Source organism: Corvus kubaryi, unplaced genomic scaffold (genome assembly GCF_017639235.1).
Source record: "Corvus kubaryi isolate FWS band 111438036 unplaced genomic scaffold, C.kubaryi_AGA036_p1.0 split3-131, whole genome shotgun sequence".
Lineage (NCBI taxonomy): Eukaryota > Metazoa > Chordata > Aves > Passeriformes > Corvidae > Corvus > Corvus kubaryi.
The window spans coordinates 7,935,958-7,962,044 of NW_024582083.1; the positions used below are offsets into that span (position 1 = coordinate 7,935,958).

A 26,087-nucleotide genomic window follows, 5' to 3' on the forward strand; every position below is an offset into this window, starting at 1 on the left:
AGGTGATCTGAGTCATCTGTGCAGCTCTCCTGCTATCACAGACAATCACATTGTATCATTTCTTTCATACATTCATCAACTTCTATCACCAAGTATGTGTAAGCTCAGTATCATTTCAAAATTAAACCTGTAGAACAGCCCTAACTCTCCTCACCTGTATGGCTGACACACTTTTACTGTTTTCAAAGCTGTGATGAAAATATGCACTGTGATCTGACCCAACAGCTTCACTCATGGACTGTCTGCATCTGACAAGCAGCCAGGACCAGATACTTCAGAGGAAGGTGCAAGAAGTGATAAGCGGTACCACACAAGGGTATTTGGTAAAGTGATTTAGTCTTCCTCTGCAAGTACTTGCACAGGAAACATTGCCATGTTCTAAAAAATGGCTCTCTAGGATGTACCAGTGACTAGAATGAGCTGATTATGCTATTTCTGAGAGATACTATTTGTAATGATGTAACGGTGCACATCTTTTTATGACAGGAATAAAAAGGGACACTTGTAAATTTTGCATTTTACCTTTATTCCAGAGCAGGTGTTCTTGACTGGGTTCTCTCCCTTCTTGTCATTTTAAGACTAGCTAATCTCACATACCTAGAGTGTTGTCTTCACTACAATAAAAAGTCCCTAAAGTTATTACAGGGATCCTGCCAACTTGAATTTTGCAATACTAAAGCAATTTTCCATTACAGATCTCCTTCAAATAAGATAGCCTAAATTTAAAAGCATTTTTCTGTTTGTTGCTCTTATTAAAAACAGTCTTTTAGACAGGAGGGGGTATTCATATCAACTGTAGCTAAGCCCTTTTCAGTCTTTCCTGATTTTGGTACAGCTGGTACTGTAACTACTAAAGCAAATAACAGAAGAAAGGGGGTAATATTAAAAGAACAGTGGAGCTGTTTAAATACAAAATACTTTGAAATGCACAAAATGTGCTGGAAATAGAGATGCCTTTCCCCTTTCATATTTTTAAACCTTTTAAAGTGATCTTAAAAATAGCCTTTTTAAGTATTTTATGTATTTTCAAATTGAAAGATGACTTTCTATGTCATTAGATTCTTTAAAAGAAACACACAATATGGCTCCTGGAACTTTGTTAGCCTGTATTTTGTAATAAAAAGTCTTTCTTTAAAAAAATCAGACTTTAAATCAAATTGCAGCAATATAAACATGTCAGTGGGGTGTAAATGGATCTGAATTCAGTTCTAACCATACCACCATTTACCATAGATAGCCCAGAGCAAAATCTTAGCAAAATCTTATATATTAGCAATTAAAATATAGTAATCTTTTATGCTGCCATTATTTTGTGCAATATTTTAAAAAAATCAACTGAAATTGTTAACAATCAATGGTCTGTAGATGGTGGTTAATTTAAATGTACTTTACAATTTGATAAAATCCATGAAGCCTGTTTGGAGAGCATTTATAGTTATAGGTCTATAAGCATTCTTAAGATATGGAATAATATACTTTATTTTTCAATAAGTACTTTTCAGTGATACTTTGTGTTCCTTTAAAGGTGGTATGCTTGCTTCCATTTCCTCTTCCAAAGCATTACTACAAGCAATCAGTATCTAATTACAGTCACCAACTGCTACAGATGTTAGAGACTGCTCTTAGGATAAGTGGTTTTGTCTAATCCATTAACAGCAGTGGTTTGCCTTCCAAACAAAAATAATGGTGAAATATAGATGTTTTGTATCAGTTTTGAAACTACCAAGGCAGTTTCTTTGGGTAACACTTCGGGTTTCTAAAGAGCCTTTCCCCAGTCACATCTGTTCTTTTTATCTGTTCCAAACACACACTCCCCTTAGCTTTGACAGAGCTGATCAATGACTAGTGAATTTATGTCCAGGTCTATTTAATAATAAATAGAAGAAAACTGCTTATCTTACAAAGCTTGATATTACTTAATTTCTTGAAGTACCAATCTCCTTAATGAAAAAGGAAGATGCTGATCTGTATGATGATAAGTAACTGTTCCTTTGGTCTGCATTTTTATAGTGTCTTACAACCAACACAAAACTTGTCTCAAATATGTTACCAATTTTCCATGTGGATATTGCTGCGTTATTTAATGTTGTTTCACTACCTCTTTGTCTGTAGTTCCTCTTCTCTCCCTTGGAGTACATCGTCCCACATCAGTGAAAGCAGAAGAATAGCTTCCAGGAGACTCCTGGTCTACTGAAAACAGAAATTATGTGAAACTACAATAAACAAAACCATTCAAATCTGTGATGCTGCTTGGTTTCATTTAGGGGGGTGAAAAGATATTGAAATCTATTGTTTTACGTTTAATAGAAAGCAAAGCACATGATATGATGGTAAAGTGCACCTTTAAAGGAAAAAAAGAATACTAACTTTAAGCAAAGGCTAAGGCTGTCCTCTGATCCAGAGCAGAGGAAACTATATGATAGAGGATTGAGAGGGCATATTTATGCCTCACTGTGAAAAGGAATGCTCCCCTACTGGGCCAAGTGGAAGACATGACAGCAGTACTGGGACTTCATCAGGTTTCATGACACTGTTTTGAAATGCCAACACTATAAACACATAATTACATGCACAACACATGATTCAAGCATGCTTCAATGAGAAAATGTGAAGAAACATTGTTTCCTCCTAAGTGATCTAAGATGCATTTCTACTTTACCAGGGGCACGTTAGGCAGCACAAGGGAATTTAAAAGGATGTTACTTCACAAAAACAATTCTGTTTTAAGAGATGGAATACAAATCATATTACTTACCAATCTATGTGGCAGACTTCTCTAAAGCACAGTTTACCAATGTTTATTACAAGATGGTGAATATCTTCTCATGTTTTAATAAGAATAAAAATCAAAATCTTATACACCCTATAGCTCTGCAAGTTGCCAATGTGAAATGAAAATAGAACTATTTAATGAACTGCCTCTTCTGAGAAGTACTGTTTTAGTCTCCTACTACCGCAGTGGTACCTTCTAGTGGAAATGCGATTTATGTTTGTCTTCCTTTTACTTCACTCCCACAATCTGTTGTTACCAAGCTCACACATTTCTAAAGCAACACAAGTGGAACAAAAAAAAAAGAACTGAAAGCATTAAATCCATTCTAATTGGTTGTTGACTAGGCCACAAAAGAGGCTATTGATAAATGCAATGGAGGCAAAGAGATGAGATAATTTTATTATTTATGCTGTTGATTGCAAGCATGTCATTCCCAACAAGTATATCACAGCCCCACATCTGGACAGCTTTTTTGATATGGTATGTGTTCGTGAATGAAGATGGATGCCCACTGCATAAACCTAAAGATACAACGACTCCAAACATATCTATTTTTTTTTTTTTTTAATTCCTAGCAGTAAGAGAAGGCTATGGGTGGGAAAGAAGTGAAAAGGCAGAAGTTTTAGGACAAACAATTTCCTTTTTTTTCTCTACAGCTCCTTATGCAGTCAATATTGGTAGTTTTCAGTCATCTATGACCTCCAGGTCTCTGTGTGGCTGGCACACAGGTCCAACAAAACACGAAACTTGATTAGAAGTAGAGCTCAGCCATGACCGGTGCTAATGGAAACGAAAGGAATATTCTGCTTTACTCATTCTCCATGCTACTTCAGGGATATTAATGTTGACAGAGTGTATTGCTTTCCTCATGCCAGGCTCCTTCATAGCTGCAAAAGCTATTAGAAATCCACATTTACTTTACACTATGGATTTCCTCATTTTCACGGACTGGAAAATTCTCATTTAGCAACTATAATATGTGACCAGCACATTTTTCAACAACTGCAGTCTCACCATGTAGTACTATCTGACAGGGTTAATCATGATCAGGCCTCAAGTATGACTAATTCAACTCTGAACTGCATTTTATAGCTGTTTTTTTACCAAATTTTCTATTGTAAATATGTCTATTCTAACTAGCTAAGAAGAGATGGTAACAGCTTCAAAAAGCTACACAAAAATATGTGAGAATAAGGATAAGATGGGTCTGATCAAATATTGCATAATTTATGTTTTAAAGACATTCTCTCTTACATCCATTTGGGATTGCAAGAATATCTTTCAAGCAATTTTTTTTTTTTTGGAAAAAAAAAGGGAAAAAAAAGAAGCAGAGCAACAAACGAAACAACTCAAAGCAGTAATTTTAGAAACAGATTGGTCATACCCTGACAATTTCATTCAAGTTTTGATTATTGAGAAATTTCCTTCTAAGAGGCTAGGAAATTTCTCAAAATTTCACAGACATATTGAAATTCTATGAAAAGAATTAATTTTGCTGCCACAGAAATTGGAAATTGTATTGTTTGAACAGTGGAAATGGAAACTTCCTAAAATGACCTTCACATCTATTCACAAAAAGTAATACAAAGCAGCAGATTCATAAGAAAACAGAATCAATTTTCTGTGATACTGGCAGAATTAACAGCATTTTAATCACTTATATTTAACAAAATTATGTAGTACAGCACATTTTAGATGCAGATTCTTTTTTTCTTAGTAATAAAGGGAGAGTTATTTGCATATTGTTTTCAGTTTGACCAGCATCTTATGATGCCTGAATTCATTGCTTAATAACATCATTATAATTTATAGAACTAATAATCAATTAACTGAAATGCACTGGTACTTCAGTTGTCCTGATTACTGTACTTTGTGAATAGACAGCAAATTTATCTACCCTCAACACCTATGTGAAAATGATGTCCTTCACTAAGAATTTTGTGGGATGAAAGCTTCTTATAGAAGACACAAAGTGGAATGAGAAAGGGCGGGAAACACAGGGAGTAAGGTTGGATAAGTCAATCACAAGGACAGAGGAAGAAAGTTAATCCACCTTGGAAACACAGTGCACTATCATTGTTGTTAGTTGCATCCATGTCTGGAAAAGAGGCACTAAGAGGTAATCTTCCACAATCATTCTGGTACAGTGGACAATGGATAGCACCATCTTGAGGCAGTGGATGAAAAGGCTGGTGCGTGGGACTCTTTTTCAGAGCTTTAAGAGATGAATTCCTTTCTGGAATGTCTGGAAGCAGCTCAGTAATAAGTCTGTGTAATATACTGTTGTCAGGCAAGCTTCCCCGCCTTTTTTCAGCTTTAATTTGGTCACAGATGTCTTTAAGTGCAGAATCTAGTGCTTCAAACACGGATGACTTGCATTTTTTCTTGTCAGTTTGTTTTTTAGGAGCTGCACTTTTTTTCCTCCGGAAAGGCACTGGACTGACTAGGAATGCTATCTTAGAGAGGCCAGATTCTGCTTCCTGTCTCCTTGGATCTTCAGTGGTTTCTTGCTTAGCCCTTTCATGTTTTAGCATGGTGGTAAAGCGGGTGTAGGATGCTGGGCATCGGCCTTTGCAGGAGCTGATGAGATGCCTGTGGTGGTGGTGATGGTGGTGGTGGTGATGGCCTGATCCATAAAAGCTTTCAGATGAAGTGAAGGAAAAGTGATCAAAGTCACTTTCACTACAAAAGGATGAACCCTCTATCTGGATAAAGTCACTGAGATCAGAAACCACTCCATCTTGATCGCTGTCTGAAAAATCTATATGAGATCGTTGTGGTTCATCACTGGTCACTTCAATATGAATTGGCACCAGGGTTTTAGACTTGTAGCTCCGTTGTACCTGAGAGGGATGTCTGACTGGAGTTTCTTCTTCCAGCAAGGATTCAATAGAAAATCGCCTCTTTGGACACAAGCCATTTTTAGGAGGCTCTAATGCAACACTTGACAACATGTCATCACCAAGGTTCGGCATTGATTTTGATTTCTGAATTAACTTTTCGAACTCTGATATTCTGGTTGGCACCATGTCTCTGGGCACCTCCTCAGTAGAAGACTCTCTCCATCCTTGAAGAATACCTTTGTGCTGTTCTTTTTCATATTGCAGTATTCTGGACTTGACAGAACAAATTACCTCAGAATTCATCAAGTCCTTGCGATTGATGCGGTGCATCTTTTTGTACATCTTCAGGAAACCTGGAGCATCATGTGCAGATCTGTGACGAACTCTTGACCTACCACTACCACGGCCCTCAACATATGGGGAGTTCCAGTTCATTGAGCAAATTTCTTTGGAGTCCTCCTCACATAACAGAGAGCCCATGCTTTCAGCCTTGGCCTGTGCATCAGGATAGCTATCGCGATCATCAGTTAACAGGTCATCGCAGCTACGAGATTTCCTCTTTGGAGAAGCAGTTTCCTCTGTGCTACTCCAGACTTCTGCATTTTGGCGAGTCATTTGCCACCCATTCTTGTAGCTGGTTGCCCTTCTTGAATCATTTGGAACAGCTAAATGTTGTCTGTAAGTGCTACAGTAATCTAATTCATTTGAGGTGTTGTGGTTGTGCACCGAGTAACTTAAAAGGGATGGATATACTTTGCTAATATCCCCACCTTTATAATCCATAGAGCAGCATGGTAAAAAAGAGACATTGCCAGAAATTAAAAGATTCAGAAAGTTGGAATTAGCATCAGTATTAGAAAGACTAGAAAAGAAATAGCAATTAGTGCATCTATCGACTTAGGTCAGTACATAGTTTGTTACAGCCTAGGACAGCAGAGCTCATAATTAAGTTATTTTCCAGCTGCAAAAATGCCCTCATGATAATGTGAACAACGAAAAGAATTCCATATTAATTATGGAGATGTTATCTCCTCCACAGCCCCTGCCATCAAAGCAACACAAGAAACCAAGCATTAGTTGGGGATTAATTGGGAGCTTTAAGCAGGTCAACAGACAATAAAAGCTGCAAAGGATTTAAAGATGAAGCCAAACAACAAATCTAGACCTCAGGAAAATACTGACTTTTCCACTTAGGCATTCTGAAAAAGTTGTTTAGGATTTTTAACTTGTATAATGCTCAAGAGTTCACTGCACCTGCATATTCTAAGTTAAAATAAAGATAAATATTTATATCAGATCAAATAGGAAATTTCTCCTAGTCATTCACAGGTAGCCTGCTCCTCCCCTGTGTGACAGCACTGAAGGGAGTGGTGTTTTGTACAGCTCATGCAGGGCAGAACAAGGCAGCTCAGGAAATGCTATACAAGTGTAAAGGAAGGTGCATCAGTTTACTGAGCCTAACCAGAAAGTAGAAGTAAAAATAATCCTTAGATTGACTTCCATAACAAAGGCCTGAGTTTCCAAGCTTTAAGACATTTTTATGCACATGGTAGATCTAGAAGACACTATGAGACAAATTTGGAAAGGTGGTCTTTAATAATTCCACTGAACTTTCAAGAATGGTCTCAAGTGGCAACACTCAGTTCAGGAAGGCTGCTTCAAACAGCTCAGTCTGCTTTCTACAAAAACTGAATCTAGATCTGAAACAGAAACACTTGAGTTCAACATTCATGCTGATCAAACAGTTTATAATGTGCTCCTTCTTTAACAAATTGGTTAATTTCAAGAAAAATTCTACATTCTACAGGGGTCATAAAGCTGGGAGAGAACAGAATGTCACCTTCTGAAAGCTAATTGGCTGTGGAAGATATACTTAATGAAAGGATTTTCAAACACAGGAAGTGTTTTAAGTCATGCTTAGTGCTTGTTATTGGTAATGGAGTCAAAGGCACATGCAGGTAAATGGAGTTTATCAACCTTGTACTGCCTGGCCTGGTACACCAAATAGATGAGTTTATCCACTGTTAAAATTGCTACTGTAACACTGGGTTTAAAATACATTTGCTTTTCAACCACCTCACTCTCAATATTCTTCATTGCTTTTCTTTGACACATTCTGTTGCAGCCTGGATTTTATGTTCTTTTCACTGGGAATTTACTTTTACAGAGGTTTACTGATTAGTATAGCTACAAAATAGAGCAATTGAGTGAATAATAATTTGAACAGAAGGAGACATATTGTACACAGTATTACTTTATATATTACTTCTAACGTATGTTTTACTGGAAGCCTTTTGTCTTTGTAAAAAACCCATCTCCAAATCCAAATGAACAACTGACTCTCTGATCTCTTTCCTGGAGAGATGTGGAAAACAGTAACAGGATGGTGATTTACTTGCCAAAAATAAGCTAGTTAGATTGCATCAGCTGTACTCAATATTTCCAAGGATTTAGAAAGTAAAAAATCAGACTATAGATGCTTTCTTGATTAAATTAGGTCCTGATAACTACGGATATTAATTGATAACTATGATTACATTAGGTCCTGATACCTGACAATGTCTAAGACATCAGCTATGGATTTAAAAGGTCTACTGTCCTGGAAACACATCTTTAATCTCATAGGTTATTTGTCTTGATTTACTTTCTCAATATAATAAAACTAGTTTCAAAATCACAACAATCTAATAAGAGAGAAGTAGAGATAATAAAAATGTTAGGGTTTATATATTGTGGTGGAATTAATAGTCCTCATTTAGTCAATTTTCTTTTTAGAAAGAACAAGTTAGAACAAGCAGTTGACACTGGAAAATCCTTGTTATAAATCCAGCTTTTCAGGTGAAAATTATGCACATAAGAATAAACAAGCCAGCCTTTCATGAAAGATCCAAAGCTGTTGCTTCACATCACATCCCCTGGGGCAACACACCAGGTGATAGGAGGCAGTTGCTACCAACATATTGTACAACACATCATCAGCAGTTTTCTGCCAACTAATATGGTCTCCTCTTACCTTTTGCCCTTGATGGAGAAGAAGGAGATGAGCTAGTTAAAGGCTTCCTAAGGGTGGTACATGGGCCCTGTGTGTCTGTACAGCCCAGGTTAGGTCTGTTTGCGTTCTGATCACTGTGTGCCCTCTGATGACTTACAGCAGGTTCTGACTTCCTTCGCTTTCTGTAGTCACTCGCAGTACTTGCAGAACTACAGAAAAAAAGCAGCATCAGTAGCAGTCTGATTCTGAGATCAGAATTCAGAACTTAATAAGTAAGCTCATAATTATATTATTGGTTTATAGATTTAAAAATGCCAGAACAAATAGATGAAAAACATGTAACAGGAAGAAGCACTGGTCTCACACATCTTACAGCCTACTTCACAGGGAAAAGATGAATTTGTTCTTAACCTGATTGTTTTAAAGTTTTACAAAATTACAATGCCATTTTCTCTGAAATATATGCATCAAGTTTCTTTAGACTATTTTTTGGAAAGCTAGAATTTAAGTACAAAGATAGGAAAAAGACAGAGATCAAGAACAGTCAGGGCAGCATGCTTAGGAAAACAGCACAGAATATGCTGCAGGCAGTAAGGGTAAAGGATAAATCACTGCTGTTCAGAGAGAAGCTCAGGGATGGTAGTGGAAAGACACAGAACACAATGTGGTTTATTTTGAATGTAAACACTAAGTCCTTGTAAAACTATAATAAAATTATACATCCATATCAAAATCAACACCCTCTCCAAGCATCTAATTTGCCAGTAGCTCACAAGGTGAATGCTAAAATCTGACTCTTCACAAAATCTGCTGATTTCAGGTCCAAAAGAAGACCCTCAGGCTGGATAAGCTGTGTCTGCTGAAATAATAGATGGTATTTCTTACCTAGAGGGCCTGTCCAGGCCTCTGTCTGTTGAATAGTGATGATATAAGGAAGCCTGTGAAAACAAATACATGGTTTGTTATATGTTTGTATTTGAAAAAAGAGTGACAATTTTTGCTTATCATGTTTGATGACTCTTTGTTACTCTGTGACAAATCCTATAGCAACTGCCCACAATGATTAACATCCTGGGCACTCTGTCATAGACACTGCAACATTTCATGAGAATAAATTATCCAGCTTTTAAAAAGCATCGCTAGATTTCATTTCCTATTCTACTTCAGTAACAATTTTTCCTTTAAAGCACTACTAAATAATGATCCAAATCATGCTTTTCTATACACTTTTCAAAACCAGATATAGAACAGCTGAAGCAAATCTTTACTATAAAACCATAAAAATCTGAAAATAATTCCTTCATGTACATGTGAGGTCTGCAAAGCTTCTCCTCATCCCCCAGTTACTCACCAAAATCCCACAATCAATTATAGCCAGCAACTTTTGTAAATCCCATTATGTTTGTGGTCAGCAACTGGCCTTATACACCTTACAATCCTGGTAAGAACAGTTCTCATCCTAGAACATTAGTCATTTCTTATGGAGTTACAGGTGTAGCTACTGCACGAACACTGGGAGATGGAACTTCCATAATTATATTATTAATACAAAGTCAACCTTAAATGACCACTAATTTTAAATTAACCATTTCAAGCCTTTGGTCAGAATTAAGTGATACTACAATTCTGGTAACCAGGTATGAATCTACAATGAACTGCATGGTTCCTGGGGTATTTCTTCATGGGTACAAAGAAGTGAGTTTCAAGAATTAAACTTCTTTCAAGTTCTTGGCATATCGCTTCAGTTAACCCAATGGACTAGAAATAAGACTATCATAAAGATTTCTAAGATGCAGGAAATATTTTTCCCCTCTATAGAGAACCTTCTTGGCTTTTTCCCAGCGTAGAAAAATCTTTGTACTGAAGCACTGCAGTAGTAATGGCACTCACGGCCTGTAGAAGTCCTTTCTTTTGTTAGATTTTTTTCCCCCAGTGATTTGATTTGCAAGTTCATGAATAGAACTTTACCCAGGTTTGTTAACTGACACTTAGGTATAATACCTCCAGAAGTCACCTGTACTCTTAGAATATTTGGGAACAGATTTTGTAGGACTGTGCACTTTAAAAGACATTCTAGAGTAACTGTTTAAACTGCTTTTACAGGTGGGACACTATAAAGACAATATGGTTGTTCCCTTAGAGTTCATTTGTCAGTTGGCTTTAAGACCTGAATCACATACGAAGTGATCCCATCACGACACTAACTGAAGCTTTAATTTTTGTATTATACTAAAATTCACTATACTGTGGGACAGGGAGAGTCACGCAAACATGCCCCAATATGAATCAAATGTTATCTAAAACTTGAGCTAAGAAAATTTCATTTTTTAAGTACTTTTTAACTCTAATGTAATTTAATCACATCAAAATCAGGTTAAAAAAATCTGACTTTTGGAAAGAATGGCTGCTGAGGTTAATAATTCAAAGACTTTAAAGCTACTTTCCAGAGAATATAAGTCTTCTAGAACATATTTAAAGTGACTTCTGCATAAGGTTAAAATATGTCTATTTTTTCTTAAAAGTAGGTTTTTTGATGTGTGGGCCAGTATTCATGTATTTCTCCTGTGTTACTACTTATTACTACTATTGTTTTCACTGTTAAGTACTGTTATGTTCCTAAATTCCAGTTTGGATCAGAATGACATGCTGTATAACCTCAAAGGTAGAATCCCTCCTCAAGTCATTCTTCACCTGCATCTCAGTTACAGCAGAGAATGACAAGCATGCAACCCTGAGCATGAGCACTACAGGAGGAAGGAGAAAGTAGCATTAAAAAAATACCAAAGGCAATTTGTCCACCTACTAGGGATTCCTATTATGTTCATTCTTTGCAAATTAACATGTCCTCAAGCCACGCTCATCTACTATTTCCAGGCTGTGCATGAGAGATCTTCACAGAAACTGGGAATTAAGCTATCCAAGTTACCCAAGAAGAGCAAGGTGAGGTAGAGGGACATGTATCCCATTCTCATGGAAAGGGAAGTGTGCATCAGTGGTGTCACAAGGACGGCTCTCCCGCTAGGACACATCTGTTGAAGACAGGCCCCCAGCATTACTGATTGTGTGCCCAGCTTCTCTCATGTTTCCATCAGTAAAGGTTTGCCTCATTCACACAATGATGTACGCTCTGCCAGGTGGTTTTCTGTGCAGTGGTGTCCCACATAAGTGTTTTTCCATGGTGGGAGAGCACACAAGACTGTGGCATATGATCAAGCCTCTTATTTTTAGCTGCTAAATTTTCTAAAACCAACTTATTTTTCTGCAAATAAAAGTGAAGCTATTTCTTATAAGTTTTAATTTCCTATCCAAACATAGATTTCAAGGTGTTTTTTAAATCTGTCATTGCATTGTTCTTAGATGATAAATAAACTATTTATGATATCTTAATATGAAAACTGATCTGAGGATGTGAATGTGAAGAACAGAAACAGACACTTCTAATATTTGAAGTCCATAACCTAGCTCAAAAAATCAGTGGATTTAAACATTAGAAAGAAGGGGCACAGTAAAACCAAATCCGTACTATCTGCTGCAGGAAAGGAGTAAAGAATCAAACCTCCTTTCCGCAAAGAGATTAAATACAAGCCTTTTGTATTAAATATAAGCTTTTTGAAGCCAGTTGTGTTATGGAGGTGATGCTGATGATCATCAGATATTCTCAAACAATAAACCTTCCACTAACACCTAGGAAATTATCCCTATTTTATTTCTCAGTATCTGGAATGTGTATTGGGCTCATGATGAGTGTACTACTGATCACCTCTTCTGTCCAAACAAAATATCCTGCTATTTGTCTCTTAAAATAGATTCTGAGGAAGGTATCTATTCCTGAATTTTTAATGTTCACATAGTTCATATTTTCAAGTTTTTCTTTACACCCTCTGAATGCTGAAAAGTACTTTGTGACGATTCTCCCACCACTTCCAAATTCAGTGATTTTAAGGTATATCCAGTACTGTGAGGTCTGTCTGCAATAAAACCATAGAAGCCAGACACAGCGTTGCTTCCACCAACAGCCAGTACAACCACAGTACGCAAAGGCCTCAGGTCTGTGTGCTTCCCTACACTACCAATAAAACACACATTCAGCCTGTCCTGGAAAACGTCCAAATCTCATTTCAAAACTGGCCACAACCATCTTCCTCCTCTTGACCACTCACTGCCACGGTCTGGAACCAGCAGAGGAAGGAAACTCGGGACCACAGGTGATCTCTTAGAACTGTTGCATGAGGTGGTACAACCACTGCAGATAAACTGTTACTGTGGATTCTTTTGTGCAGATGCCAACCACTTCCACTAGTGACCACCGACCACCTGTGACATGACAGTGGCCAAATGGCCCGAGGCAGTGATTGCTTCCCACCACTTGTAGTGGCTCCACAGCTATACAGACCATGATGTCACTCCCAAGGGCGGAGCAGATCCCCACTGTCTCCTATGGAAGGCTATGGGTAAATCACACCATGGAAACCATACCAGAGGGAACTTCCTTATCCACAGCATTCCCCAAGCCATAGACAGTGTGTTAGTGATCAGCCTAAGATGGCTAGAAGTGTGTATCATGCCAAAATTGACTGCTGGGTTACTAGATGGCTTTTGCTTTTCATCCTTTAAGATTCCCTTATCATCGTGAATGTAACTTGCCCTTTTATCCTTTATTTGGTGCTGGCTTTGAGGTTTTTTCTATATGACAGATCCTGTATGCTGCCCATTCTACAACACCAATTTTTACCACAGGCATATGTAGAATGTGTGGAGTTTATACCTTCTCTCCATAGGTAGAGCTTAATTGATGTGACATACAGAGGAAAGGTGAAAGTAAACACTGCATGTGGTTATTTTTTACTGCTTCTTTTACTGTTCACAGCTGTCCTGTCAGGTCTTGGGCATTGACTCACTTTTAGATGGTGCAACTGAACACGTCTCTCCTACTCCCCCATCTCCAAAGATAATTAGTCATCTTGCAGAATATTCAACATTGCTCTATATGAATAAAGGCCACTTGAAAAAATTAATTAAATACTGGAGATGACAACTCCAAACTACCAAATACAGACTTTTTGGAATACTCTGATTTCATTTTTATTAAAAAAAATAGATATATATTTAAAATTAAACAGTATTTTAGCTGTTTTCATGCATCAAGGCTTTAATTATGACTGAAAATGAAGCTAGGGAAAGTAGGCAAAAAATAAAAAGTAAATATCAAATAGGTTTGTTAGCATGATGGTTATAATACTTTATCAAGTTATTTTGAATAGTCTCCCCCTCCAGAGAAATATTAAGTTGCTGTAGTTTTTGAACATGATTTATCATATTCAAAGATTATTAAAATTTTGAAATTAAAGACAGGAGTTTATGTAAATTAATCCAAGAGAAAACCAGTGTTACCTTAATAGCCATTTTACCCAGACCTACTCAACACGGGAATATTTCAAAGTCATGTTAGGGCTTTTAAATTGTCTTCCTCAATGTATTGAAAACCAACAGGAATTAGAAAAGGCCTAGAAGCTTTTTCTTTCAGAGAACTGGCCCCAAATGTCACAAGTATGAGGTTTTTCTAGATACACAGAAAGCTTAAAACCAAACCAGAGTAAATTGCAAGCAATTAACAACTTAAGACCACAATTTGAGTTTAACTTTTGGAGACACTATGGAAGATGAGAGTGAATCGCAAATATGAATGAAGTAAAGCCACCACATGAAGCAAAGTTGCCAGTAGAGGATTCACTGACTTTTGCCCTAACGCTGTAAAAATGGGGAGGGAGTGGAGAAGGAATGAAAGCCTGAATCTCTCCCACTCAGAGTAGGGCAATGACAACCCACTACCTGATCTTGATGAATTTTATTGGGAGTACTGACAGCAACTGTCAATCCTGAGTTACAAATTACAACAGTACTATTAATTGCTGCTTTACCTGACGAGCAACCTCAGTCATAAATACTTAATTGGAGAAATGACAGCTTAGCCACAAAGGCTTCCACTTGACACATAGAATTTGCAGTCAGATATTTTAATTAAAAAAATATACTGTGCTGAAGGATTAATTGTGCAATGCACTTGCCCAACTCTGAAGAGTGGGAATTTGTCAAAGAGTTAGAGACGTATGGACTGTTGTGTAATTCTGGGTGTTAATCTCTGAGAAGTTTTGGGGATAAGGACTCACAGTTCCTAGGATAATAACATCAACATCCAAATGCACTAGTGATCTGGAAAGATATGAAGACAAAGATACAATGATTGTGAATTAGAAATGTCTCATAGCTATCAGAAGGAAACCACTAAATTTTAACAAACTTAAGACATAAATGGTGAGCATTCCAACCCTTCTTCCCAAGAGAATCATCTGAAAAATAACCATTCATTTACCTCATTGGAAACACCAGAAGAACTCTCTTGAACATAGTCCAAAAGCTTTTTAGGTGGCTGCGTCATAAAAGCAGAAGTGTAGAGATGAAATGGAGTAGAAGCAATGGCAGCAAGGAATGAAACGTGGAAAAGGTGACACAGTTAGAAATTAAGTGCTGACAGTGTCAGATACAAAGAGTGACACACATGGGTAGAATGGAAGGATAAATTTGTTATTTTTTAAATATCTTAATAAAATATTAGTAACTTTAGGCGGTAAAATTTACAACTGGGATGTTTGAAGAAATACCAGCAGTTTTTAATACTGAGATAGAAGAGTATAAAGCATCACAGTTATGCTCTGTTGGAGGAATTTCAATATATTTTATCTTAAAAATTATCATTATCAGTATAATATTGTTGAGATATGGTTCATCAGAAGAATTTATCTGTACTGTTTCTGTCTACCTAGAGGGAGGAATGACAATATGGTTTCAATAGCTGGATAATGGACATAAAAAGTAATCAATGAAAATGTGATAACATTATAGACCACTGCACAAGAAATTAAACCCAGATACATTTAACTTCTATTTTTTAAAATTTTCAGTGGGTATTCAATGGATAATGTTTTAAAATGCTATGATTAAAACATTAAGGCTTTAAAAGAGTGTATGTGATTGGCTTTCTCTTCTGCTCTCCCTGAAGTAGCAGGGAGTTCTGATTTTGGCTTATGGATAGCTACAGAAACTGACTAAGGTGCCTGGTTCCAGGATGTCCTCCAAGGCCCTGTGTCAAGTGCTCAGGTTCCTCATGTAGCCTGGCATGTCACTAATTAAAATTCTGACGGGCCTCCAGAGAATTGTTAGCTAACAGGGAAAGAAAAGAATGGAGATATCTTAAACTCTGATACTCTAAAGCTCATGTCTACTTCAGATTTCCTGCCTGTGGCCAGATGCTTTTGTTTTTTAATCTCCAAAAATCTTGGGGAGGACCCTGGGGAGCTATGAGAATGCTCAAAAAGACTGAGGGAATGCTTGGGTTTACTTCCCTCCTTTTTCTAAGGGGATTTTAACTTCTGTCTTCTACCTGGTGGATATTCCAACTATCCTCTTAGACATTCTTCTGGGATGAAGACATTTGCTATCCTTTTTCCTAAAGATATTAGAGTGTACAGGAAAGAATTTGAGCTCTGTGGAGCCAGAGAGGGAGTGTGCAAAAGCAAGAGCGGGTGCATTTCCAACCTAGTTGTTAAGGCATTGTGCAGGGAGGAAGTGAAACCTAGTCCTCAGTCTTGCCTCAAGGACAGTGTTACTGTTTTACCCTTGTAAAAAATATACACACAGCCTTTAGTGCTTAGACACAACTAAGCCTATGGTATTTGCAGAAGAACTGCAAGTGCTTAAGAATTCAAATGTGAAAAATGGAGATATTTCTGATTTTTAGCTGTTTCAACCAGATAGAACTCCTCAGGTTTATAATTTTAAACATGAGTGCTTGCAGTGGGTCTAAACCAGCATCTGTTTGCCAGAGCCCTTTTTCTGGGTAATACCTATTTGTGAAAATTGGAGCAGAACTGAAGTCTGTTGGTTAAAACAGGTGTCCAGCTTGAAAAAAGAGCAAACCTGTATCTCTGCGTTCAGGTACAAATTACATATTCTGTATGTGTGCATATAAGTGATGAAAAAAAGGCAAAAAACCCTCAGTATTTCCTGCCATAAGAAATTTGTCTATGGCTTCATACATTTAAATTTTGATATAGTCCTTTAAGTAAAATACATGATTTGTAACTTAGTATCCCTAACACAAACTGACATGTTTTTCTGTCCTGGAAGATTGTTCAAAATAATGCAGCCAAATGCAAAAATGTAGGGAAACTAGCGAACATATCCCTGTTTATCATGAAATTTGTTATTAAATACTTACACACTACTATATGTCTAATACATACTCTTTCTTAAAGCTATTACTGTAACTACTCTGGCAAGTTAAGAGTCTATTTGAAAAAAAAAACTTATATTCATGGGACTTCACTGCCCTTCCTCAAAAAAAAATTATATTAATTTTACTGGCATATACTTGCTGAATCTGGTAATTTAAATTCCTAATTCTAAAAATATTTTTTCCTAATGTGTAAATACCAATATTCTGTCCTCACTTACCAGACGTCCAAACTCCAGCTCTGAAAAGAATTTATACCAGGGTTCGTTTTCTAAATCTATGTCATCTGGGTTTATGCGATCAGTCTGGAGCAGTTGTGAAGGAAAAGGGAAGGAAAAGGCATACACTGAGCAAAGTGCTAGAAATGCTATATCACTCTAACAACAAACACACAGACATAAAACAAATATGGGGAAAGAAATGGAATAAAATCAAAGAATGAAGATGGTACTTAAGATAGAGAATATTCTTGTTCAAGAGCTGTCATTGAGTGGTAGCTTTAATACTTTGCTTTTTGTTGATGTTCTTCCAAGGACTGGAAGATGTTAAATGTTTTAAAATTACACCTTTAAAGCTAAGAGGGCTCTTTGACCTTTTCTTTAACATCACTGCATTAGTTAATTACATTTAATGCTGCTAAAGATTCCTTGTTAGGAAGATGGTTTAAATGATTGTCTTCTCCAGCATAAGCAAGAAATTGCCCATCTAATCAGCATTAAAGACACAACTTTATCTGTATTGCTTTCGGTCATTCCTTGTCTTCTCAACAAAGCATGTTAATTCTGAATCTTGATGTCTTGAAGCAAGCGCTGAGCAGAGATAAGGAAGTTATGCATCATGCAAGCATCACTATGTTGAGAAGCCACTTCAGCACATGAAAAGGAACTGGTGTATTTTAGTCCTATGGTCAAAACATAGGGAACAAAAAAATTATGCATTCCATAATATTTGTTTCAGTAGTACTGTGAAATGCTTTATCTCACATGGCCTTGTTGACATAATGAAGCATTTTTGTTGACAGTGAAATACATTGTTTTCATCTGAAAATTCTCACAGGCAAGGGATAAAGTAGCAATTGAAGATAGCATTAAGGAAATTCTTCAGTGAACAGAAGAATAATTGACAGATTTATTCAAGTAGCATGAAAACATGACGGTGCAAAACAGTACAGATCTAAATGGGATATCTAATCGACTGTAAACTTGGCTGCATTAATTACTTTCTAAATAGCTTCAGTTTCTTTGTAGCATCTGATGTAGGCTTTCGTGCAGCACAGAATTACAGTGAACTGTTGGGTTAAAGGTCTCTGAAACAGAGAAATCCTCTTGTTAAAGACATTTCTGAATTTAAAATCTGGTTCTCCGAAAGTGTAATTATCAGAACCTAGACACTAATTATGATGTGCCCTAGAAAACAATCATCAAAGAAAACAGGGTCCTGCATAAAGAATGATACTGGTGATCAAGTATGTAACACTTTTTCCTCTGGAGTCAAACTGTCACCAATACACCAGAGCAATCACATAGAGCTACTTCTGCTTTCTGCAAAAGATAACATTGTGCTCATGACTATTTCATGTAATTAAACATCTTACAGGACTTTTCTTGCTGCTTTTGATATTACTGTGACAGCCTGCCAACTCTGCTCTCTTGAAAGGTCAAAACCCCTTCAGAACTACCTTGGTGCTCACATATATATGAGCTGTTCATGCAATATCTGGACCCCGACTGTTCTTTTATACACTTATCTTCACAGTGTCCTTTCAAATAGGGGAAGTAATATTCCTGTGAATGGAAAGGGAAGTGAATGTCACTGATTAAAAATTTGCTGTGCTCCACAGCTGGGTTACGAAGTGAAGCTGTTCTGGAGTTTTGCCCTGAGATTTCCACCATCCACAGCTGTATCTCAGCAGTACTAAGGACAAGGGCTTGAACTCAACTATAGATCCCCAAGTTTTTAGTAGAGGAACACCACTGAAATTAGTTTCATGAACTGACTGCTAAAAAATGTGTGGATTTAATAGAGACTATGACTAATTTAAGAAAAAACCACAGAATTCTCTTCTACAGAGATATGAAGACATGAGGGCAAAAAATGACAAATTCATAATGCAGAAGATAACTTTGCTGTGTATCAACCTGGTTCCCATTACAGAGAAAGCTTGCATATTTAGAGGTTTTTTGCTTACCTTAAAAAAAATTCCACAATTTACATTGTTATATATAATTATATGGATAATCTGAGGAGACATTACTGAACAATTCTTTACCATCCTTTCTCCAAACGAAGTTACCGTATGTTGATATATTGCATGCTTTTACCTTTATATTCTACCAAAAAATTAATTTGCATAGAAATTTTGATATCAGCAAATGGGTGTATTTACATAAAATAAATAAATAAATAAATCACTTGAAATGTATATAGGGCTGGAGTTGTGGAGCTTTTGGCACTAGAAATCCAGGCCTACTGACACTACTTGCTTGGGTAGCAAGTGCCAGCCTTGTGAGCCTCAAGGTGCCCTGAAGAGCAGCAGCCCCACACCTACACAGTGATGGACCCATGTCCCTCCTTGCCGGGAGGCAAGATCAGCTGGGCTCCCCCCAGCCAGCCAAGGAGATAAAAATGAGAATGGGAGTTGCCTCTCTTTTCAACTTCAAATACTCTTGCAATTAGCTGCAAGCTTAAAACCCCTCCTATTTCTGCCGGTAAAGAAAAATCTAGAAAGAGTGTATTTTATCTAGCTTCTAAGTTTACAGTTCTTCTCGTGTAGTAGTTGCAAATGAAATGAGACTGTTACAAAGTATGTACAGCTAACTCCACGCAGACAAGTCCCACTTCAATTTACAGCTTCAACCGCAGAGGGCAGCAAACAAACGGAAACTGAGCACTGAAGTCTGCAAATGCCCTGCTGCCTGCCAGTTCTGGAGGGGACTGCATTCCCTGTTCTACCAAGATCAATGCCCAGGCAATTGATTTGGCTTGGGTTTTGGAGTCAGTTTTGCTGACAGACCTTTTTCTATTATCTCCGCTTCTAAGAGACTTAAAATGAATGAATAATTTTGACTTAGAAGTTGCACTTGGCTTAGTCTCACAAAGTATCTCCCAAACTACTGAAATAGAAGGTAAAAGCAATAAAGGAAAATCCCTTTTTATGGCTTGTCAGTCAAGTAATGTTCCTACAATCTATCCTTCATCTAGTAATTTAGTAATATTTTATTTGTTGAAAATATACTACTAAAGATCACTAAGTAACCTTACTCCTTTTGCCTTTTGCAACAGATGGTCAACACAACACTGCATTGGCACACTCAAGTATAGAACACGGACAATGAAAAAAATTACATCTGTAGTATTACATGTAGCTTTGCCTGTTCTTGATTTGATACACAAATAGACATTCACAGGTAATAATCAAAACTGTGCATCTAAACTCACAAGTTAAATGGTCCTCACACGTAAACCAATATTTTGCATTTGCAGGTTCAGACACCAAACTGAAGCCTGTCTGGAACAGTGGGCTGAGATGTCTGTTGTAAGTTTGAGTTTGTCATTTTATTATCTCTAAAGAATTTGGTTTTGCTTTTCCATTTTTTTTTCTTTTGGACTACTTTTAAACAGCTGTGGTAGCTCCAAGTCTACTACCAGATGGACTTAGTCTATTTCTTTATAAGAAGAAATGTTTTTTTAATGACATATTAAGCATACCAAGCAGAACATTCTGATAACCAGCTTGAGATGGCAAAAGCAACCAAATGTGCATGTTCTAAAGAAAATTTCAATTTTTTCACTACAGTAAAAACCAAACAAAATAAAAAACAACAGATGTACATCATGAAGCAAGCTCAGTCTATTTCTGGCATTTGACAAAACAGTAATTTTTAAAAATTTCTTCTAATCATGAATTCTTCTTGCATATAAACTCAGTAGAAAATTTGTATGCTGAACAGAGATTAAAAAACGTAGAACTATAATTCAACCTCACAGTTTTATTTGACTAGCACATGTAGACTTTTATGCTTAAGACTAAAACAACTAATGAAAATAGAGGCATTGCTTGTACCAATTTTATGGTTTTTTTACAGTAACACTGAGATTTTTCCTTACATACTCTACTGCAGAAATAGATATATGTACATGGATGAAGGAATTGCTTCTCATATACAAGGTAGAAACTCGTAAATAATAAAATTTAATTTCATTTACACATGAGTAAGATTAAGTTGTTACATTGCCCGTTTACCTATTAATGGAAAGCAAACATCCATTTTAGGAAACAAGTCCATGGTTTCGATGACATTGGAGAAAAAGAGGAGTATTTTTTTGAATTGCAGACACTGCAACGTATTAAGTACATAAAGCTAAATAGCATCTTTGTCAACAGTAGAAATTCCAGACTGATAAAACTGTGATAGCTCCCTATTTTTTTCAACTATGTTACACTAGTGTCAGCACAACTTTCATCTTATATTAATTTCCAAGTTTTTACAGCTCTGAATCATACATAAACAAAAAAAATCTCACAATTCTGTACATGAATATTCTTTTCTCAGCTTTTAAAATTTCTGATACAAAGAGATGCTTCCTTGTATGTACATCAGCTAAACCTAAACTTTTAGTCTAAGCTTCAGATGATAAAATATGACCTTACCCTTGATGGATACTGCTTATTAGGTACAACATGACTAAAGCTTTTCTGCATGAAAATATTTTAAGGACCAAACAAAGCCCAAAATTCCATCTCTTGATTTAGATCAGCAAAAGTAAAATGCGTAAGCAAGTAGAAAAAAGGATTCAGGAACAGTCAGCAAACCTCACTTTTTTGTTTTTTCATTAGTTTGCTAGAATTGAAAAACTAGCTCTGATGATATTCATTAGCAGTGCAATTCTTACATGAATTATTTTTGTTCACATTACATTAGAGGAAAATGTAATTTATTAGAAAAGTGAGGCGATTCTTGGAATACACTGAAATCACTATAATTTTCTTATTTGTACTTTGAATCTGCTATTACTCTTTGGCATTGGGAAGGCTGGAAAATTACCTCAGTGTTTATAATGCAGCCATGGGACTTAAAAAGTCCTTGGAACAAATGACACCACCTTTTAAATAAAATTATTTGTTAAGTTCATCTGCACTCAGATACTAATTATACTGATTCATTCCCAGTTCCTACAAAAATGCCAATTTCCTCCTTGAAAAACACATCAGTTCTGAAAGAACTCAGTTTCACAGAAAAAGAGCTTGGTGTATTCTAGCTAACAAAAATTAGATTCCTGCAAAGACCTCAAAAACAAAGGAAAAGGTGCTTGATTCAGGTGTTTCACATTGTTGATATGCTGCATATTCTGAAATTCAAATACTTCCTTAATTTGCTTTAAATTGGCAAAATAAATTCTGTGAACAAGCATGGAATACAGAAGTAAATAACAATCCAGTACTGATTTCATAAAGCTCTTCTTCAAAACTGGACTCCCTCAAACATTTCAACCTCAACGTAAAACACCAAGAAAAGAAAATACTGCCATTGATACATAACAGCTTTCCTAAAATAAAAAAGTTGTTATTATAGCACAAAGCTAAATTAGAAGGGCTGGGTGAATGTGTCTTTCAGCAAATGAAAACTTCTGTTAATTGTCATTTTGCAAGCACTAAGCACAGCTTTATTCCACAATTGCAATCATTGCTCAGAAAACAGGAATAAAGACCTCCAATTACATGTTAATGGACACTCTGTAATCAGAGCATTTGAGGCTGGAAAGGACCCTCAGATGTCATCTAGCCCAACCTCCTGCTAAAGGTAGGTCTAATCATATCAGGTTGCTCAGGGCTGTGTCAGTCCTGTCTGGGCAACCTTGGCCAGTATTTGACCAAAATCTCCTTAGGTATACAATTCAGCACATCCTGAAAATGCAAATATTTTATTTTTACACATTATTTAATCAGGTATCATATGTGCTGTTAATATTACTGCAAATAAGTGCTGGAGATGCATACCAATTAGAAAAAGCTGTTTCCATCTGTTCTGCCTAACATCCATGAGGTTTGCATGGTGGTGATTTCTTGGGAACACCGAAGATGTAAGTTTAGCAAATAAGCCAAACCCATTTTCAATACAGTCATGAGATAAGAGCAAAGACAAATTGCTGCAAAATGTATTTGAAAAAGGATCTTCAATATCCTCTAAGTGGTTATTATTAGTAGTAAATAATAAAAAGAGAACCTCTTACCAAATCTCTTACTGTATTACCCATTTCATTTATGTGTCTTACCGGTCTTTCGTGCTCAAGGATTGATGACTTTCCCGGCTCATATTCAAAAATACTTCTTGGTTCAGAACGGAACTTGCGAGTATCTACCTTTCTGTCAGGAGGATCCCACTCGTTCCTAAACAACAAACACAAGCAACTGAGCTAATTTACTGTCATCACCACATGCTTTACAGCTCTGTACAACAGAAACCTGCAAAGCCAAATCACATTCAGAATGGTTACTCTTTCCAGATCTCAGCTGTGGAATGTCTAGCCTGGCATCCCAGTGCTTCACTGTATCTTCTTAACCTGTTTACAGCAGGTATGCTCAGTACAGCAAGAAAAACACTAGAGATGTCCAGCCTGTGCTCACTCATACTTTTATTTCAACTAGTAGACCAGTTTAAAAACTTCCCTGCATACCATGTCAAAATACCATGGCACTGCAAACCATTGCAAATAACTATACATGCTTCGTGCACTCTACTAATGTAGGCAAGTGGTAGATATTTTTGTCATCACGTAATATGATGATAAGGCCATATTGAAGAAGCTATAAAATTTTCTGAGGCAAAAAATGAGGAATTATTTAAAAAGACAGTGTAATGGTCATTATCCTGATCTGTAGGAGAATTGCTCCTGAATATCCTTGTAAGCAGTATATTGTTTTTCTATCTTGAATCAATAAACAAGAGGAAGAACTTGGCAGTTGAATTCTGAATAGAAATGTATACATTTTCTCTATAATTACAAACTTGCTTTCAATTTAATAGTGCTATCCAAAGAATAAAAACTAACCCATACTACTATATTTTTTCAATCATTTACTATGTCATATTATTTTGGGAGAATACTTAGCTAGTTACAGTGAGAGCTACCTTTTCATGGCAGTTCTTGTAGTACGTACCTCCACTGTACTTGGAAAACTGTAGCTCAAACATATTTTTATTTAACTCTGTGTAAAATGACCCACTGGTAACTCAAAGGTTGGAGGAAAGGGAAGGGGAGATACTACCAGCTATTGTCTGTATTTATGATAAGAAAGACCACACACTGATTAAATTTTATCAGTTCTATTGGTCTTTCTGGTGTGACTTGGTTTGATGTGACCTGACATAATAATGCACATGTCATGTGCCTTAAAAAAATCTATGGGGTAGCTTTTGTTTATAGTATGCTTTCAAGTGCATTTCTGGGACACAGACACCTCTATTTATAAAATGCCCTACATTTCAAGGGAAGTAGCTCTACATGGCTTTATTGTTTATTTTCACTGAGGAAAAAAATTATTTTCAGAGTAGAAAAGGTTGCATTTTTTGAGAATGAACAGGAAAATGGAAATATTCTGATCAAGTTGCAGTATACTGCAAGCCACTGAAGAAAAAAGGATGATACTGAAATTCTGATTCACACTCAGTTCAACTAATTTACAGTGTTCAGCTTTTTATCCTGTGTGGACTATATTTTCGAGCTCAACTGCTAATGCAAACCATATCTTGCCTCTCAGCTATGAAACTGTGATACATGTGGACCTAAGCCTCTTATGTGAGATTTTAAATACTCTGGCTTTATAGGCAATTAAAAAAAGAACCTCTCAATGGCAGGAAAAGATTGACGAGCCATCGCTTTCAGCAGCAGGCAAAGCATAACTAACGTGTTTGGCATCCCCTGGCCTGGAGAACACAGATTTTCACTGCCTGTCTTATCATGCAGGAGATTAAAAGGAGAGGTTAAATAGCCGAGTTCAGTGCTGAGCAGTTATTTCCAAGCTTAAAAGGAACTGCAACAAGTCTTAATTTCTGTGACCAAGGCATTCGGCCTAGCACAGGACAACGTCTCACACGACTTTTAGAGATCAAAGCTAAACAGTTCCACATCTTGGTGTCTTGCTAAAAAAATCTGCACTTCTGTATGACCTGCTAACAAAATTCAAGCCTCATGGCCTCTGCAAGGCAGCCCAACCCTAACCTTTAGCATTTCCTCTTGACAACCTGCCCTCGGCAACAGGGAAGCCAAAATCAGTAACCATCAAGCAATCTCACCTTCCTCTGCAGTGTGTGTATCTACTGAATTACATTTTGGATTGCCACTATCTACAAATTTTTCTAAAAGCCACAGTCGTGTTTTAGTTTTAAACACATACTATGGTCTTCCCTCATAATATTTTATTCAAACTCCTAATTGCTTGAAACTCTTTAATATAATTAAATTTCTACATATAAATATGTTTACAATGTCCAAGCTGACAAAAGTGGTCAAATTATCTTCTGTTGCTTGAGTGTAACCAAGAGAGGTGGGCTTGTAGGCATAGATGAAAGGTAAAATACTACCCTTTTAATATATAACATATAAATACCCACACACATATAAATGCATAAAAAGCATAGTATTACATTAACATGTAGTATTAATTAATGTGAACACTAAAGAAGATTTTTGCTTGAGCTAATACTTACAGATATGCTGAAGTCAACAGAATTTGTGTGCAGGTCTCTTGCATGGTTTTATCAAAAGGATAAGCACTTCTTTTCTGAGTTATTCATTACTAACTTTTTCCAGACTGGACTCTAACCCCTAGGACTTGGTTTTGTGCAGAAAATTTGGATAGAAAACCGTGAGATATCTGAAATGCCTCTTTAATCTGTAAACACTGTCTTGGTCTACCAAAATGAAGATTGAAAAAAATGGGGATATAAAGTACTTCTGAGCTCTGGGGAAATGTGGGTTGACTGCTACACTCTTACATAGTTTTGGTCTCCCTTGAATTTTGAATTACATAATTTTTTAGATCCATTCTCTTTGCTTCTGGATACAATAAATGGCCTTTCCTACTCAGAGACAAACTATTGAAGACAGCTCCTAGAGCACAGACTGTTCTGAAACACAATAAGCAGGACAAACACACTAATGAGAATAAAAATCCTTAATGCTCATGTT

The 26,087-nt window shown here is 36.6% G+C and overlaps 1 protein-coding gene across 42 annotated transcripts in view; it reads right to left on the reverse strand.

Annotated features, from left to right (window-relative positions):
- Positions 1–26,087, reverse strand: part of SORBS2 (sorbin and SH3 domain containing 2) — a 79,534-nt gene that overhangs the window by 21,189 nt on the left and 32,258 nt on the right. For 18 of the 42 annotated variants that reach the window (XM_042014807.1, XM_042014820.1, XM_042014804.1 and 15 more), the window contains 7 exons: positions 23,172–23,286; positions 17,120–17,203; positions 14,979–15,035; positions 9,494–9,546; positions 8,630–8,817; positions 4,827–6,386; positions 2,099–2,190 (listed from right to left, as the gene is read on the reverse strand). In XM_042014807.1, coding sequence (XP_041870741.1) covers positions 2,099–2,190; positions 4,827–6,386; positions 8,630–8,817; positions 9,494–9,546; positions 14,979–15,035; positions 17,120–17,203; positions 23,172–23,286 — 2,149 coding nt within the window. The remainder of the gene's footprint in view (positions 1–2,098; positions 2,191–4,826; positions 6,387–8,629; positions 8,818–9,493; positions 9,547–14,978; positions 15,036–17,119; positions 17,204–23,171; positions 23,287–26,087) is intronic. The other 24 variants (XM_042014831.1, XM_042014830.1, XM_042014829.1 and 21 more) reach the window with 6 other exon arrangements.